Source organism: Melanotaenia boesemani, chromosome 19 (genome assembly GCF_017639745.1).
Source record: "Melanotaenia boesemani isolate fMelBoe1 chromosome 19, fMelBoe1.pri, whole genome shotgun sequence".
Classification (NCBI taxonomy): Eukaryota; Metazoa; Chordata; class Actinopteri; order Atheriniformes; family Melanotaeniidae; genus Melanotaenia; species Melanotaenia boesemani.
In genome coordinates, this window is record NC_055700.1 from 4,587,869 (window position 1) to 4,605,757 (window position 17,889).

The following is a 17,889-nucleotide window of genomic DNA, read 5'->3' on the forward strand; positions in this document are numbered from 1 at the left end:
GAGTCTCCTCTGTCCCTTCTGGTGTATTTCCAGTTCAGTCTGTTGTCCAGGTGAAAACCCAGTTAACCATGCAGGCATCTGTAGTCCCCCCACCACTCCGACCTCCTCTCCCAGTATAGAAATAGTATTCTATTTTTATTTATCTCCTTACCTCTTGAGTTGCCAGTTGTGTTTCAAACTTAAACTAATGTATTAACAGTGAAGCTCTGTTTATACAGCACATTGATGTGGTTCCTCTGTGCTCATGAATGTGAATGCATGTGTTACCACTGAGCCTGAGGAGGAGAAGCTGTGTGTTTGATAGGAGGTGCAGAGGTGATGCTGTAGCTGGGTCAGTGTTATTTAAAGAAGTATCTTGGGATCTTTCACACATTGTCTCACACTTCTGTTTTTCCTCCTCCGCCTGACCTTTCTCCTCCATTATCTGCCTCGCTCCATTCTTTCCTCCTTATAAGGAACCAAGCTACTGTTTTCAGATCTGAACGTGATGCGAGGATGCTTTAGAAAAATATACAGACTATTTTACATAAATATTTAAATCTTTCCTGCCTTTAGTTAAGGGTCTAATAATAATGTATTTAATCTAGCATAAGTTGCATATCTTACTTGAAACAGATTACTTAAAGAAGTATGAGTCATCATTCAAGAATTAATATCTCAAAATTAAAAAAAGAAAAAAATGTCAGGTTACTGATTGAAAAGTGATTATTCACTTGAGTTCAACTTCAATTATGAGTTTGATTCCATCAGTAAATAGAACAACAGTTCAATTAATCAAGAAAATTACAATCCTTAATAGTTACACAGTATGAGAACAAAGCCAATTCCTACATTAACTTTAATTCTTTTGTTATTGCAAACAGTATGAGTCCAAGAAATTTCGTGTTTTCATTTCAGTCCTGCAATTCATTCAAACTAAAGACAAATAAAGGTTTTTATTGAGGTAAGAAATAATGATAATATTTCAAACGGATGATGCCAGCATGTGATTCTAATCATGGTTTGATTAAAGGAACATGAACAATAGGTCACCATGGAAGCATTTGTCAAAGATACAATAGTATATATTATTGCATCAACTGGTATATTTAGAGGGGAGAAATAGTCTAACATTTTTTTAAGTTTTCTAAGTTTAAGAAATTACAAATATAACCATTCTACATACAGATAAAACAGAGGAAAACAATTCCAACTCCTGAAGGGAAATTATAACAATAGCAAGTTGCACCGTGACCGGTTTCCTTTGGAAACTTAAAAATCCATCCATCCATCCACAGGCTGATTAAATGATGGGCAGAAAATTAATTAACTTTTTCTTCGTATCTGCAAACTAAAATAATCTTTTAGTGTATCAATGAATCACTTATAGTTTGTCATAAAAGCAGAAAAGAGTTAATATATCTTTCAAATAAGTCCTATTTTTTATTTTAAAAAAGGTCAAGGGGACTAGTTAGGCAACAATAGAAAATCATTTACTGATATTAAAGTTTTATTACTTACAAGTAAGCAAAGTGAATATTTTTTTAAAAAATTGACATTAAGCTGAATTTTTCATTTTTTTTTCTGCTACATATTACTGAAAACTAAATTACAGATTATAGCTGAGAAAATTGATTGTTTGACTGACACCAAATTCAACTTATTTATCAATTATTGTTATCTAGCTGAGATAATAACCTGTATACTCAGTTTCAAAGAGAATAATCATAAACTTGAGCTGACCGTTATCCTGAACTTGCCACATTTTGGAGGATTTTCTCTTAGCCATTTAATAATAATTTCCTCTAATCTTCCAGGCTGTGTGTCTACATTTGGAGCAGATAAGTCAGCTGGGACTTACTCAGGCAGGTGTTGTGGGTGAAGTCACGGTGAAAGGCATCACACTGGTGCTCCTGATGGCCGGTGCCTCTGCAGGTGCACCACAGGCTGATGGTGATGTTGGAGGGGCTGTTGTCGCTGTAGTTCGGTGTTACGTCTGAGCCTGAGAAGATGCCGAGAGAGAAGGTGTGGGGGACTAAGAATTAGGAGGAAGATTATCCAGGAAGAAAGGAAAAGAGGATTTTTTTTCTAATTGGGAAATGAATCACTCCACAATTTCTAGAGCAGAAACGAGTCACCTGCGATGTGCTTCTCTCTCTCTTTTTTTAAATCCTCAAATGAAAGATTCAAATTATGGTCAAGGAAAGCGGGAGATAAAAGCTGGCTGGTAAACAGGGATGAGGAAGGGTGAAATTACTTGCTCTCAATCCATTAACTTGGTAATTTTAGTATGAATTTACATTTCCACAGAATTAATTTCATTTGCACACCTCAGGAGTTATTTAGTCTGTATACAGGCTAAAATGAGAAGTAAAATATTCTCTCCTATGGATGGATAATAAACAAGATTCTATTTGCTGACTAATCTACCTTAAGAACAATCAGATTATCATCCTGTTTTTCTCTGCTGGACGAGCTGTGTCAGACGTACCAATGAGGCCGACGTAGGACATGAGGCAGCCATGGTAGTTGTCATGAGGACAGCTGGTGACGGTGTTAGACGTCATCTGGCAGTTCATGTGGAAATCAGCGAGCCGAGACCTGCAGCAACACAACAAAAACATGTTAGCGCATCACAGTTTAACCACACAACCTAGGCGGTGAAGAGCAAAACAGGATGGACAGGATGGTTTTCTGACCAAACCTAGCAAACACACTTTGTTTGAAGTTCCTTTTTGCGAGAGAATTTATTTCAGGAAAGTTTTACCAGCTCAGTTCAGACTGTGCTGAAAAAAACAAAAACACATTTATTTATTAATTTACCCTGCATAACTGTACACTACATAATAATAATAATAATAATAATAATAATAATAATAATAATATATATTCTTATAGCTTGCTTTGCAAGATACTCAAAGATGTTTTACATACAAACAGGTAGGAAAAAATCAAATAGAAAACAAAACAAACAGATGAAACTGAATAAGAGTGAACAACATCCAGTCCGTCAAGTATCAAACATTAAAAGCACTTTTTAAAAGATGTGTTTAGAGTAGTGATTTGAATGTTAAATAAATGTTAAACAAGTCTCCCCAGGTTCTGTGCTTGGTCCTGATAGGAAGATGAAGGGAGGTGGAGTCTGAGAACCGGAGGCTTTGGGATGTAGTGTAAGGGTGGAGGAGTTTTGTAAAGTAGGAGGGGGGCTGGTTAAGGAGGACTTTGAAAATGAGGAGTGTTATGAACCCTTTTTTTTTGGTGCAAGGGCCGGTAACAAACCAGGCTAGAGTCAGGTCCAAGTGGTATTTAATAAAATATTTATTTACAATAAACCAAATTAAATGTACAATTTCCTATAAACAAAACACAAAACAGGTTCAATATAGAAATAAAGGAAATACCTTCTCAAAACTTAGATATACCAAAACCGGCAAACTACTAAATAACCCAAAATACACAACCTAGTGTCCACAAGTGGAAAGCGGTACCATACCATATAAAAATGGGACTTTGGCACTACTAATCTAAATACGATTCTTAAACTAACACAAAAGCATCTCATAAGGAGAGCGTCAAACTACTTCATACAAACAAAACCAATCAATACCGCAAACTCTTTACCAAACAAACTGAGAGAGACTTTTCTTTAAACCACTTCAAACTCAGGAAACTCTTATAACTTGAAACCCACACAGAGATGAAACACTCAGAGTAACCCAGACTGGCGAACTGTGTGTCCATGTACACAGCTGCCAGGAATGATGCTGATGAGGATCATTTATAGGGCAGCTGTCCCTCAAGTCCCGCCTTCACAATGAATCCCAAGCAGCAGGCGGCAAATCCTGAATGGGGGAGGGTTGACGGAAGATCCCGGAAGGTAGGATGAAGGAGGAAGAAGAACCAATCCCAGGTCAATGTGTTCCACACGTGGATCTCCTAATACCATAATTACGGCTGCAGGCCGACAAGCCAGAAGCTGTAACAAGGAGGAGGACTTTAAATTGGATGCGTTAATGGATTGGAAGCCAGTGGAGATTCTTAAAACCTTGATGACACATTTACTTTTATTATACACATTCCTGGACCCATCGTTGCCCTGTAGCATCCCAAGGCTGAGAAACTGCATTTCACAGCTTTGTGTTCAAGCCCAGTGCATCACGTGACAACTGTCACTTTATGGCACCACATCACACACCAGCAACTGGATAACAACACACTGGTTGTTTTAAACATGCACCATGGGTGACCCAGCAAAGAAACACAAGAGGACATTATTGGAGGAAGTGAGGCAACATCGAACTGACTTTTACTGGCTGAAGAGTACTCAGAGAAGACATAAGATGAAAGATGGATGCAGAATTAGTCTTTGTTGGGAGGCGCCAAATTGTGGAAGCTTTAAGGTAGCTTCAGTACATCTAAACCATTTGAAACACCATGACAACATTCATAAAGCATACACATCAAGTTAATGAAGAGCTGGAAAATAAGTGCAATGTCACTGGCAATGCAATGAGTGCATTGGAGTGTGGAATAAATGAGTGTTTATATTAATTTTTCCTGCAGAAGCAAACACATCAACAGGCAGTACCTGCATAAATTTGGATTTCACAAAAAAATTAAAACTTTAAACTTTTATATAATACATTGTCATAATGTGTGTTATTTGGAACCCTGCACAGTTTACCATACCGTACCATACCGTACCATACCATACCATACCATACCGAACCACATCATATCATACCATACCATACCATACCATACCGAACCACATCATATCATACCATACCATACCATACCATACCGAACCACATCATATCATACCATACCATACCATACCGAACCACATCATATCATACCATACCATACCATACCATACCGAACCACATCATATCATACCATACTATACCATACCATACCGAACCATATCATACCATACCATACCATACCATACCAATCCATACCATACCATACCCAACCATATCATACCATATCATACCATACCATACTGAACCATACCATACCGAACCACATCATACCATACCATACTATACCATACCATACCAAAGCACATCATACCATACCATACTATACCATACCATACCATACCATACCATACCATACCGAACCACATCATACCATACCATACCATACCATACCATAACATAGCATACCGGACCACATCATACCATACCATACCATAACATACCATACCATACCATACCGAACCACATCATGCCATACCATACCATGACATACTGAACCACATCATACCATACCATACCATAACATACCATACCATACCATACCGAACCACATCATGCCATACCATACCATAACATACCGAACCACATCATACCATACCATACCATAACATACCATACCATACTATAACATACCGAACCACATCATACCATACCATACCATAACATACCATACCATACCAAACCACATCTTACCATACCATACCATGCCATACCGAACCATATCATACCATATCATACCATACCATACCATACCGAACCATATCATACCATACCATACCGAACTACATCATACAATACCATACTATACCATACCATACCATACCGAACCATATCATACCATACCATACTATACCATACCATACCATACCGAACCATATCATACCATACCATACTATACCATACCATACCATACCATACTGAACCACATCATACCATACCGTACCATACCAAACCATATCATATCATATCATTCCATACCATACCATACCATACCATACCATACCATACCATACCCTACCAAACTATAGCATACCATACCCTATCATACCGTTTTATTTTTAAAGCACTTTAAAAACAACATACCAGCTGACCAAAGTGCTGTACAATAAATTAAAAAGAGGAAAAAAGCATAAAAGTGCACAAGAACAATGATAAAAATAAAAATAAGACTATAAATGACCACACAAGAGCTGTAAGAAATTTAAAATAACACAAGGGTAAAGGACACAGATGACAACTCACACTTGCTTAAAAGCCAAAGAGTAAAAGTATATTTTTAAACGAGACTTAAAAACAACATAAGAAGGAGCTTGTCTGACCTGCAGTGGGAGCTCATTCTATATATTAGGAGCTAAAACCGAAAAGGTTCTATCTTCCCTGGATTTATAAAATATTTTCAGGACAGTTAAAAGCATCTGGTCAAGATCACGTGATGGCATATAAGGGCAAAGCAGCTCACCAGCATTTTGTGGGCCAGATGTGGTCTTAATACGAGAAGCCTTCCTACACATAGATTATGGCAATTTCCTTGTGGGCCACATGTGGTGGTCATGTTACTGACTTTTGGTAGACGCACTCACATTTAGTCAATGCCATAAGACAAGGCCATATTTGGGCGAAACAATTTTGTGCATGTCTCAACTTTATTATATTTACAACTTTGCTGAGTATCTTCATAAACAGCAGTTTGTTTTCCTGATTTTCAAAATGTCTTCATAGCGTCTACATCTGCAAATGAACAAAGCATTGCTTCTGACCCATGCAGCTCAGAGTAATTCAGTTGTTCTGCTGCAGCAGATTTTTATGGAGCTTTGTTGTGAAGTTAATTCATTTATTTAAACTGTATTTTAAATATGATTATATATTCATATTAATCTTTTTTTTTATTTTGCCAAGAGGTTAGGTAGTGTAAAAATGCACTAGTGCATTTCTAATCCTTTAATTATTTTCTTCCATTAAGTATATTTTAAAGTTTGCTTCCCTATTGTACGTCATTTATTTCACACATTTTTTATCTTGTTATTAAAAACAATCCTATGAGGCTGTATCAAACTCTTTTTCAAACAAAAAAGGTGCAGAGATTAAACTCATCCACCCTGACGCTGCGAGTCTTTAAAAACACCTCTCTCCTTTGTTTCATCATAATTACTACGAACAATGTTAACAGATGTTATTGTGGGGTATCTACTGATTTTCACATGATCAACGAAGGTCACAATTAGCAGCACATTTGACAAACATCTGGTGATAATTCAGTTTGCAGCATTAATCCCTGTGAAAGAAGAAAACCAAAGAGATGATGTTGGAAGAGCAGCAGTCTAAGCACAAGTGATGAGACGCCATATGGAGAAACGTGTTGGATACACATCAAATGAACCCTCTGCAGTCATTTGTTGGCTACTCTAGTTTTTATGTGCAAACTGGTGAGGCAGAAAGGTGGAATTTAAATATGTGGCATCAACATGGTGCATTCACAAAGAGGCAAAAAATAACATACAAACGGAACCCAGTTCACACCTGCTAAAGATGAGAAGGGAATGATCTCTTCTACACATACAGTATGTACATACAGTAAATGGTTCTGTCCAGTGATCATTGGAATAATAATATTTCCAGATTCTGTTTAGAGTCCTTAACCCATAAAAGCCCAACGTGACATATTTGTCATATACAGTTTCTGAGACATTTTGCTTCAATTTATGGCATAAACTTTGCTCAAAATTCTGTTGAACACGCTCTGATACTTGTCTTCTGTCCCCTAATAGATACCCAGAAGCAGAAAACCACATTATAATATTTTTAATATATCACCTGGTAATAAATGGCAGATCCACCCCCCTCCCAAAAAAATATGTAAATTTTTTGTTAAATTTCTTTAAAGGGCCAAATAAAGACCTCATATATTTTTTTTAAGAATTGATTTTTCTTACCATTTTTTCATTGGTTGGGCCTTAACGGGTTAAGGTGTTTGTAAAAATGTGTAAAAGTGATTTTCTGTTTTCAGAAACCTGCAAAAAAATGGTGGATTCTTTAGCATTTAAACAGGTTTTCCAGGTGTCTGATAATTACTGCAGCAAATAATTTCATACTGTGCACATGATACTTTATATTTTCGTGTTTCTTCAACATTTTACATCAAACAGACATTTTTAAGAGCCATTTTTGGGTGAAGGAGTGAGAATGCATCTATATACACTGATATGGCAAAATAAATGAAAAAAAATCAAGATATGTGTTACGTTTAGAAAAGCAAAACCTTATACTTAAAGTGAAGATTCATTGATTTTTACATCCAAGGTGCTATTTATTTAATTTCTTTCTTTATTTAACCTAAGTCTCCACACATTCCAGATGCATTATTCAATTAGTATAATTATCACCGTTATCACTGTTGTAGATAAAAGTCGGAAGTGGCTGATAAATGTATTTACTGAACTGCAGAAACCAAAAGACTACATACAAAAATTGTGTCACTCTCATTCTCTACAGTACTTTGGGTTTAATTTTTCTGCAACTGCTTTATAAATTAAGCCGAGTTTCATTGAAATACAGTCATTGTTTAAGGGCTACCTGCACATTATGCCCTTCCATCACAGTAAGTGTTTATTTCACATATTTCTGTAACATCGGTATAAATTTCTTAGTTCAAACCTCATCCAATTCCTATTACAGCATCCAGACAAAAGTCCAAATTGATCATTATAGAATAACAACCCAGCTGATTGAGCTGAACTTCATCTTTTTCTTGGTAAGTCATTAATATTTGTAATTGTTAAAATGCCAACAAGTATTTCTTTTGTCTTCAGTTAATCCAAAATTACATGTGTCTAAGGTTAAAAAGGGAAAATAGGTAATTAAAAAATAAATAAAATGTAGGAAATCATTTGAAAGTAGCTGTCTGCAGCATCTGTATGCGTCACAGTTGCCATGGAACCTCTTATTATACTGTTATGTTTCATAAGACACAGCAACAGGATATGCGTCACACTCATTGTTAACGATTGTGATGGAAAGAAGATTTTAAAATATCCTTTTGGGAATAAATAAAAAACAATTTAAAAGCAAGTTTTTTTGTATGATTTTGGGTGATGAGGTTTAGAGCAAAGATACAATGCCCACATAAATCAATCCAGCGTTTGTTATAAAAACTTTCCAACATGCTAATAATGCTAATATGGGTCTTATCTAAACAAAGTTGAACTAATTTTGAACAAAATTATGTCAGTTCATTTCGGATTTCAAGGAAAAGTGCAGTTGGTGGACAAATAACTTGAGAGTGCTGAAATTTGAATAATCTCTGTGTCAAGTCCTTGAAAAATGGAGTAAGAACAGGACATAAACAGATGGAACAGATGCACAGAAAAAAATCCCCTGAGAGCTGAAAATCCTTCAGGAAATAAAGGCTGATTCACACAGTAGTTTGGGAGATTATCTGCATTTCCAGAATGCGTGTCCTGCAGCATCCACTACATCATGCATATGTTAATGGACAAGAAACTGTCACAGGCAATAACTGTGCAGCTGCTGAGCTTAATCTACTGCTTGCCCTAGTTCTGTGTTTCACCATCCTGTCTCCCCTCCTCTGTTCCTCTATCTCTGTCTCCTCTTTAATTCCTCAGCTTCTTCTGCTTCCAGCCTTTTACCTGATTCATGTTCCGTCCTCTTGAATGCAGCTTGCTTTAGACTAGTAGAGAAAAAAGGTGTGAGATGGTGTGTGGTTGATCAGCAGAGTAACCAACGTGTCATTCTGACACTGAAACTGATGGAAACCCACCACCCAGTCCTATTTATGTACTGGTGCATATATGCTGTGAGGAAATCTTTAGTCTTTATTTTACGATTAAGAATTTAGTTGGGATGCTTAATCCTGGGGAATGTCCTTACAAAGACAGAAGTACAAGCATCTCAGAGTAATGCTTGACACTCAAATACATATGCAAGTGTTTGTTTACTTGCCCGTAAGCTGCAGAGTGACTTAGTTTGACAGGCCTGACTTCTGTGTTTGACTTTTACAGAGGTCAGTGTGTTTGTTTGGGTCTAGTTATTTCAGCAAAACCCACTTTGAATTAAAATAACTGATATCAGGACATTTTGAAACTTTTTTGTTTGTTACCAAATTAATCTATTTTCATGTTTTACATTTGGCTAGCACTACCAATCACCTAAAACTTTGATGTAAGCCAAGCAATGACCAAAAAAAAAAAGTTAGCGTGCAATCATTTTAGTGTTAAAAGAATTGGTGTGTTAAAAAGAAATACATATACTGAAAATACATATACATTTGTCAGTTCAAGATCTACTTAATCAAAGGTAACATGCAGAGTTCCCCAAGGCTCCATTTTGGGCCTCCTATTGTTCAATATCTATATGCTTCCACAAGCTTGGTTAAACATGAACAAAATAACTTTTCATAATTATGCTGATGACATACAGCTTTTTATTGCTGTCTCATGAGGGGATTTTGTTCCCAGACAAAGTTTAAGTGCATGCCTTGGTCAAACCAATACTTAACTGTACCAGAATTTCTTTTAAGTTCTTTTAAAATGAGTTTTAAAACTTTATTTATTTATTTTATTTTTGCAACCACTTTTTATTTAGCTAGGGAGTTTTTACTTTTTTATATTTGTTTTATTTTTTTCTTTTTGAATAACTTTTCATGAACATGTAAACTACACATGTTTAAAACTGTAACTTGAGTTACAATTTTAGGGGGCGGCGTAGCTCAGTGGGTAGAATGGTCATCTTGTATCCTGAGGGTTGCCGGTTCAATCCTCGGCCTGTCGAGCTCATGCTGAGGTGTCCCCGAGCAAGACACTGAACCCCAGATTGCTCCTGATGGGTTGTGGTTTGAACCTTGCAATGTAGCTTCCGCCATCAGTGTGTGAATGTGTGTGTGAATGGTTGAATACGATGTATAATGTAAAGCGCTTCAGGTATCATTCCAGGTACAATAACGAGCTATATAAATACACCATTTACCATTTACTGTATGTATAATCCTGTGTGAATGTTTCTGTTGATTATGTACAGTGCATTGGGTTGCCTAATTTATTAAATCTGCTGTGTAAATAAATTTGCCTGACTGGGCACATCTGAGGACAAAGAAGAAGAAACAAATATGTACATCAAATATGGGGGATGGAGGTAAGAAATCTACTACAATGGATAGCTAATTTGATTAAACTAGCTATTATATGCTGTTTGCCCTTAGAAAGATGGTGGCGGTACTTATAAGGTCTTGACTTTGACTGGACCATTGCAACATTTTAATTCTTCTCTTTTTCAGCCAATCTGTTGTCAATTTGCTGCTGTGTTTGAGATCATTGTCCTGTTAGATGACCCAATTTCAGTCAAGCTTTAGCTGTCAGACAAATGGGCTCACATTTGGTCACGTACTTTGGTATTCAGAACTATAGAGTTCATGGTCCAGTCAATGACAGTTAGCTATCCAGGGTATGTAGCTGCAAAACAATCCCAAATCATCAGCCCTCTATCAATATGCTTGGCAGTTGGTATGAGGTGTTTGAGATGAAATACTTGCTTTGTTTCTCTCCAAACAGTTGCTGTAACCAAATGTTTCCATTTCAGTCTGTCTAAGGGACATTGTTTTAAAAATCTTGTGATTTATTAAGATGCAGCTTTGCTAACCTAACTCGTGCTGCCATGCTTTTTTTTTAGAGAGAGAAGAGGCCTTCTCCTGCAATATTTCCAAACAAGCCATACTGGTTCCACATTTTTCTAATATTACTGTCATGAACTTTAACATTTATCATGCTAAAGGAGGACTGTATAGAGTCTGGGATGCATCTTGTGGGTTTTTTGGAATTTCTCTGAGCATTATTGCATGGTCTGACCTTGGGTTGAACTTGGTGGGATGTCCACTCTTGGAAAGATTGGAAGCTGTTTTGAATGTTTTTTTACCTGAGAATAATCATTCTCACTACAGAAAGATGGACTCCAAATAGTTTGGAAATGACCTTTAACCTTTCCCAGAATGATAGGCAGCACCAGTTGCTTCTTGCTTCAATCCCAACTTAAACTTGATCCTAACCTGAACCACACACGTCTCAACCTTCATACAGTACTTTAAAGCTGTTTTCCAAGGTGAGATTAATGTCCGATGTCTCAAGGTCCAAACTTCAAATAGGTGCTCTCAAAGACAGACACAGAAATGCTCAAATGCACACACACTGATTTTGTCACATATCAATTACTGTACAGTTGTTTGGTCCAATACATCATTAAATAACATCAGGAAACTTCAAATGGCACAAAATAAAGCAGCAAGAGTGGCCCTCTGCTGTGGAATACGGACAAACATAAGTAAAATGCATGACCATCTTCATTGGCTAGAGGTGAAATATAGATTATTATTTCTGTTGATGGTCTTCATTAGAAACATAATTACTTCAAAAAAGCCTACTATTTTGTATAGTAAATTGTCCTTCAGTTCAGAGATGCATAACTATACAACAAGACATGCTAGTGGAGGTTATTTTACTTTGCCAATAAGCAAGACAGTTGTCAAATCTACAGTGATATTTAGAGCAATGAAGGAATGGAACTCACTTCCTGATTATATAATAAAACAGAATAATATGGTAAATTTTAAAATGAAATTAAAAGATTATTATTTAGCACGTAATTTTGATTTATAATATAGCTTATTTAGGTTGATTGTAACAGTCTGTACTGATTTGAGTTGACTGTTATTTCTTTGTGTTCAGGCCTGTTGAGGGGTCATGGTATCCTAGAGTAAGACAATTATTTTGTTGTATATTTAACTATTTTTTTTTTTTTTTTCATATTTTTTTCTTTAATGATGTTTCAGTGTAGGAGCTTGTGATGTGTGTTGCAGTCTTAGTGTTATATTTGTGTTACGGAGAGTGGGTATGTTATGTGAGTTTGTGTTCATGTACTACAGTATATGTACTGTCTTGTATTATGTGTGTATTGTGCTTTTATTGTCAATTGCAAAAATTTAAAGACCCCAGGAAGAATAGCTGATGCCTTGCAAAAGCTAATGGGGATCTTAATAAAGAAAGAAAGAAACAGGGACACCTCCACCCTCGTCAGGACAGACTGCAGAGTAATGGACGGACTCGGATGGTTGAACAGACGACTGCTGTGAACTTATGCTTGAGAACTATTTATTTCCAAGAAACACAAGCAGCATGTTTCTTCAGGCATGTCTGATTTTTGAGAAGACACCGCCGCCTTGTTTGCATGCATTGGCCTTTAATGTAGTCCATGCTGTTTGATTCCTGTCAGTCTTCTTACAGAAAAAGCTTTTGATTTTCAGAGTGACTTGAAGCCTCGGCTTTGATGATGATGATGACAGAAAACTTCAGATTTCAAAGTATAACTAAGCATCATGTTAACTTGTTTAATCAGAGATGTGTTCAAATGTGAATTAAAGCTTGTTTTATGATTTAAGACTCATCTTAGTTTTGCATTGTGTTGACTTTGACTTTAAAGTGCTTCTGTTCTGTTATGTCTCCATTGAGGCAGACATCCCTTGAGACTTGGCTTCTGTACTACAAGCGATTGAGTCACATGCCTTGATTCTACTGAAGATTAATGGTCATCATCATCATCAACCAGGGTAGGAAAACCAGACTCATGAGGTGTTTTGAGAGGTCTCAGACTGGGATGTTGGCAGCAGATCTGTTGGGCTGTTGGTCAAACCCTGTTGATAAATCTTGTTCCAGATCATCCTTCTTATATCTGATCATACTGAGCTATGGCAGATTTCTGTGTTGGGTCTGCCGACTTCCTGATGGCTACTTGTCTGTGGTTTCAAGGTCAAAGCTGATTGGTGTTTTAGTTCACAGCTGCCTCCTGAAAATAAGGCCTTCATCTCAATCTGGCAACCTTGATTAAATATATAAAAAGAACACCTGAGAACATGACTTCCTGTCCTCTGTGGAAGGTTCGACCCAGAATAGAAGAACAATATCAAAGTTTTATAGTTCGCCTGTTACAATGAATATTTATGAAAATGTAATTCACATTTAAAAATTTATAACATAATATAATTAATATGATTTCCTTTTTTCCTCAGACAGAATGGGAACCTCCTTTTCTATTTTTAACCCTCAGTCTCTAAACAGAAGGTCTCCACAACTTGTGTTCAGTGGTTTCAATCCAGAATAAACTGTCAAAAAAAGACAAGACAGTTGCCTGCACCCGGAGGTATGAGAAAAAAGTTGCAAACAAGAAGTCTTGTATATCTGTAGCCTACTTTTTGGAGTTTAAAGCTGTCAATAGCTAGTATTCCTTCTAAAAGACGACTTAAACAAGTGTTCTTCAGATAAAGTGATTTGACTGTTCAAGAACCAGTTAATACAGATGACAGATGAAGGTCAGAGAGTGAAAATAGAAGAGCTAAAGAAAATCACTGCAGAGATAGCTGAGTGGTTCAATCTGCCAGCTTGGACACCACTTGATCAAATCCTGCTGGAGTCCTCTCATTTCCCTGCAGGGCTTGTTAAAGATTCATCTAACAGGAAAAAAAATGTACTGTACTTTTACTGACCTGAGACATTTCCTCAAAATTAGGTTCCTGACGCTTGTAACGGGGAGACTATGGGGTAAGATGCATGAAAAAATAAACATGTTTGAATAAGACATGGCTGGAGGTTGTACAGCAAACTTAAGGCTGAGAGCTCATTTCTCTAAAGCACAGATTTATAATATAGAACACACATGAACGCTGGGAGGACATTAATGCATGCATGTAATGGCTGAAGGGTGTTCAATGTTTTATAATCTTTGGGTTTTGATATTTTACTCTGCAGGTCGATCAAAAATGAACTGACTCATCAAAAGGACTGACTTCAGGCTTGAAGTGCTGGGATCAGTGTTTTTTTTTTGTTTGTTTGTTTGTTTTGTTTTGTTTTTTTTTAATGATAATCTTTAACCTTTAATGGGAATGAAGTCTACTCAGATGACAGCTTGAAGTCTTCTAAAGAGGTTTCTGAAGATACAGAAATCTGAGACATTGGAAACCAGAACTGACACTGAAAAAGACCAACAGACATAAACTGAACCATCTCATAAGACACAGGCTGTAACAGATTTATTAATCCAAAATGGAGCAAAACAAAGGACATGAGGACACATAAGTGAAAATGACCAACAGAATTAAAGCAATTCAGACTGGAACAGACCAGCTGAAACAGTCTGGTGCTGTTTCAAATGTGTAAGATCAATAAGCCTTTACAGGACGGTCCAGACTGAAATAGACCAACAGGCCCAGACTTGAATGATTCAAAGAAATAGGTCAGGGAACCATGACTGGAACTGACTCAGTCTGGAACAGTCCCAAATCAGGACTGACCAAAGGTCCAGTTAGAGAGGCTCAAACTCAAAAAGGCCAGAACCAGCTACACAACAAGAGACCCAGGCTCAAATAAACCCATACTGGAACACACCAGAAGACTGACTGGAGGACGTCTGGATATGTAATGGACCAGTAAAACTAACTCAGAGTGAACAAGAACATTACAGCAAGACTAGAAAAATTGGAAATATAGTAGACAAGACCAACAGACCAGCTCAAAATCAATCCAGACTGGAATGACCAGACCAACTGTCACAATTGCTGGTAGTCAACCAGCAGCCCTAGCCTGGAATAGACCAGAATAGGCTACTGCAGCACTTGTTTGCATGTTTGTTGCCTACGGGGGGATTAAATCTGCTGAGCTATCTGCTGTCATGACATTTGTCTGACTGTACTCTGGCTCTCGGTGCAGACGTTTCGTGCGATTCTCTCAGTTATTCATGTGCATCCACTGTACGTGCAAGAGAAGGTGAAGAATATGAAATAAAATTACAGCGAAGCTTATGAGTCGTAATGCCCTGATTACTGACTGTCAGGCAGCACTTCTTATTCAGAATGACAGGGACACATACACACCGCTAGAACCAACTCATCCAATTATCTCCAGTGTAAATACTCACTAACACACACATGCAGACATGCATGGCTCATATGATAGCCTCTCTTCAGTCACACTTGTGAGAAGGTTTGCTGTCAGTGATGCATCCACCCCCACTGACTCTCTTCTGTTTGACCCTGACTAGTCCGTCATGGCATAAACAACTCAGACATTTCCTGGTGTTATTTAATTACCTTGTCTGCATTAACAGGAAAAAACAACATAAATAAACCCACAGACACACAAACCCCTGCCTTAAAATTCAACTCAGAAACTTTGTCTGTTTTTCTGTTTTTAAAATCAATCAAACAAGAGTAAAATGTTGGGATTGTGATATATCTGTTATCAGAATACTGAAAATCACAATGTAATTGCATTCAAATACAAAAATGTTTGAAGTTTTATTTTGTTATGTTTACAGTTTGTGCATAAATCCTTTTATGATGCATGAATGGATTTGTTTCAATAATTCAAGGAAGTTTCAATAAATACATTAATATAAAATAAGTAGAGCTGGTGTTTATTTACCATACTTACTAATGGGATATTTATTTATTAATAATTCCATTTTTACAAAGCTCCAACTGAAATCTAGTGTGCAGACTTTGCACTGAAAGTAGAATTTGCTTTATCTAATTGCTCCACGTGTTCAAAAAAGGTTCAAAATACATTTTGAAACAGTTTGAGCTCATTAATTCATAAAGAGTAAATGATTCATGATTAAAGGAAATGCTGGATCAAACTTGACATCTAATTAGCAGATTTGTTTACCGGCAACTTCAAATCCCTCATTCCACAAAAACAATGGAAGTAAAGGGAGCACAGAAAAAGGGCAACAGGAGATTCACAATCCAAAAGGACGCTAAACGTTGCATATATTCAACCACTTTCTAGTCCAACCTTTGTATGAAACTGTATTCTGTGTACCGTTTTAATGCATTACTTGACGCTGCATTTATCCGAGTCCATTTGCATCTGAAAAGTAGCCCCACTGGATCAAAAACTGACAGGGTATGTTTGAACCCCACAGACAGCATTCTGTTTAACTGCAATCATAACAACAGAGGAAGGAGAGATTCTGCACATTTCTTTTCTCTTAAACCTCCAGGAAACTTTGGACCTAAACTAACTCACTATTCAAAACATTTAGACCTTTTAAACTATATTTTGGTTGGTTCAAGAGTCTCTGGTCTCATGGTCATGAGGTATAGCTCTGATTAGGAGAAACTCCTTAAATTTTAAAGCACAATTTTACTGTGAGAACGACATTTTGAAAGGGTCTTGAGTCTTTGAACATGGTATGTTCAGAAAACATTATACTGACCTGTAGCCATGTATTTATTAATATTTAAGCAAAAACATATGCCTTTTAAGCCAAACAGACTGAAAGGAATATAAAAAAGTGAAATTGTCAGATAATTAATGGTTATATAAGCAATGGATTTAATTTAACACCCCCATCTATCCCCTTTTACATCTCCCCATAAGATTTTGGAGCAAATATTGTAATATTTTATATTGTAAAATTACTGTTTGGTGCTTGGGATCAACAAACTGTGTAAAGTTTCTGTCCAGGTGATACCCACAGGGTCCCAACGTTTGTTTTTTGTCTTTTTTTATTGGGGTTATTTTATGATGTAAAATGAGTAAAACCAGAAGTTTATTTCTCACAGTTGTGACAGTGAAACATTGTCTGCAGCACTCTGAACAGAGTTAAAGCCCTAGTTCACCTAACATGTGTGCAGCTTCTCCAGGAAAAATAAAATCCTTTAGAAATTTGAGTGAACTGACCCTTTAAGACCTCGAGCAGGGTCAGACAAAGAACCTTACTTCTAATAGACTTGTCAGAAGTTTCCATCAAGATGCATCTGGCAAATGTGAGAATTTATTTGCATCAGGTTCCTCATGACCCCCATCAAAAGACAGTGGTATGCATGCAAACACACTCGCTGTGCAATGAGGTGTGCTGAGCTAAACTGCTTTTCCAAACCCGCCAGTCGCGGTGCAGGCAGCACCAGCTGAGTGGTGTTTTAAGGCGAGGGAGCCAATCTAGCCACGGCAGCGCTCCATTACACGGTCAGTGAGGTGAGGTGCCGGCATGATGGAAATAGCTGCCTCTTTTCTGTAGGTCACAGAGGACGCTGGTAACAGAACAAACTCACTACCGTACTGTGTGGGCTAATACCAAAACATCCCCTGAT

General features: G+C 37.0%; 1 protein-coding gene across 1 annotated transcript in view; it reads right to left on the reverse strand.

The window, feature by feature from the left end:
* The window catches only part of gfra2b (GDNF family receptor alpha 2b), a 127,849-nt gene that overhangs the window by 17,585 nt on the left and 92,375 nt on the right, over positions 1-17,889 (reverse strand). The window contains exons 6-7 of the mRNA XM_041971019.1: positions 2,471-2,580; positions 1,841-1,981 (exon numbers count right to left, since the gene is read on the reverse strand). Of these exons, the coding sequence (XP_041826953.1) occupies positions 1,841-1,981; positions 2,471-2,580 (251 nt within the window). The remainder of the gene's footprint in view (positions 1-1,840; positions 1,982-2,470; positions 2,581-17,889) is intronic.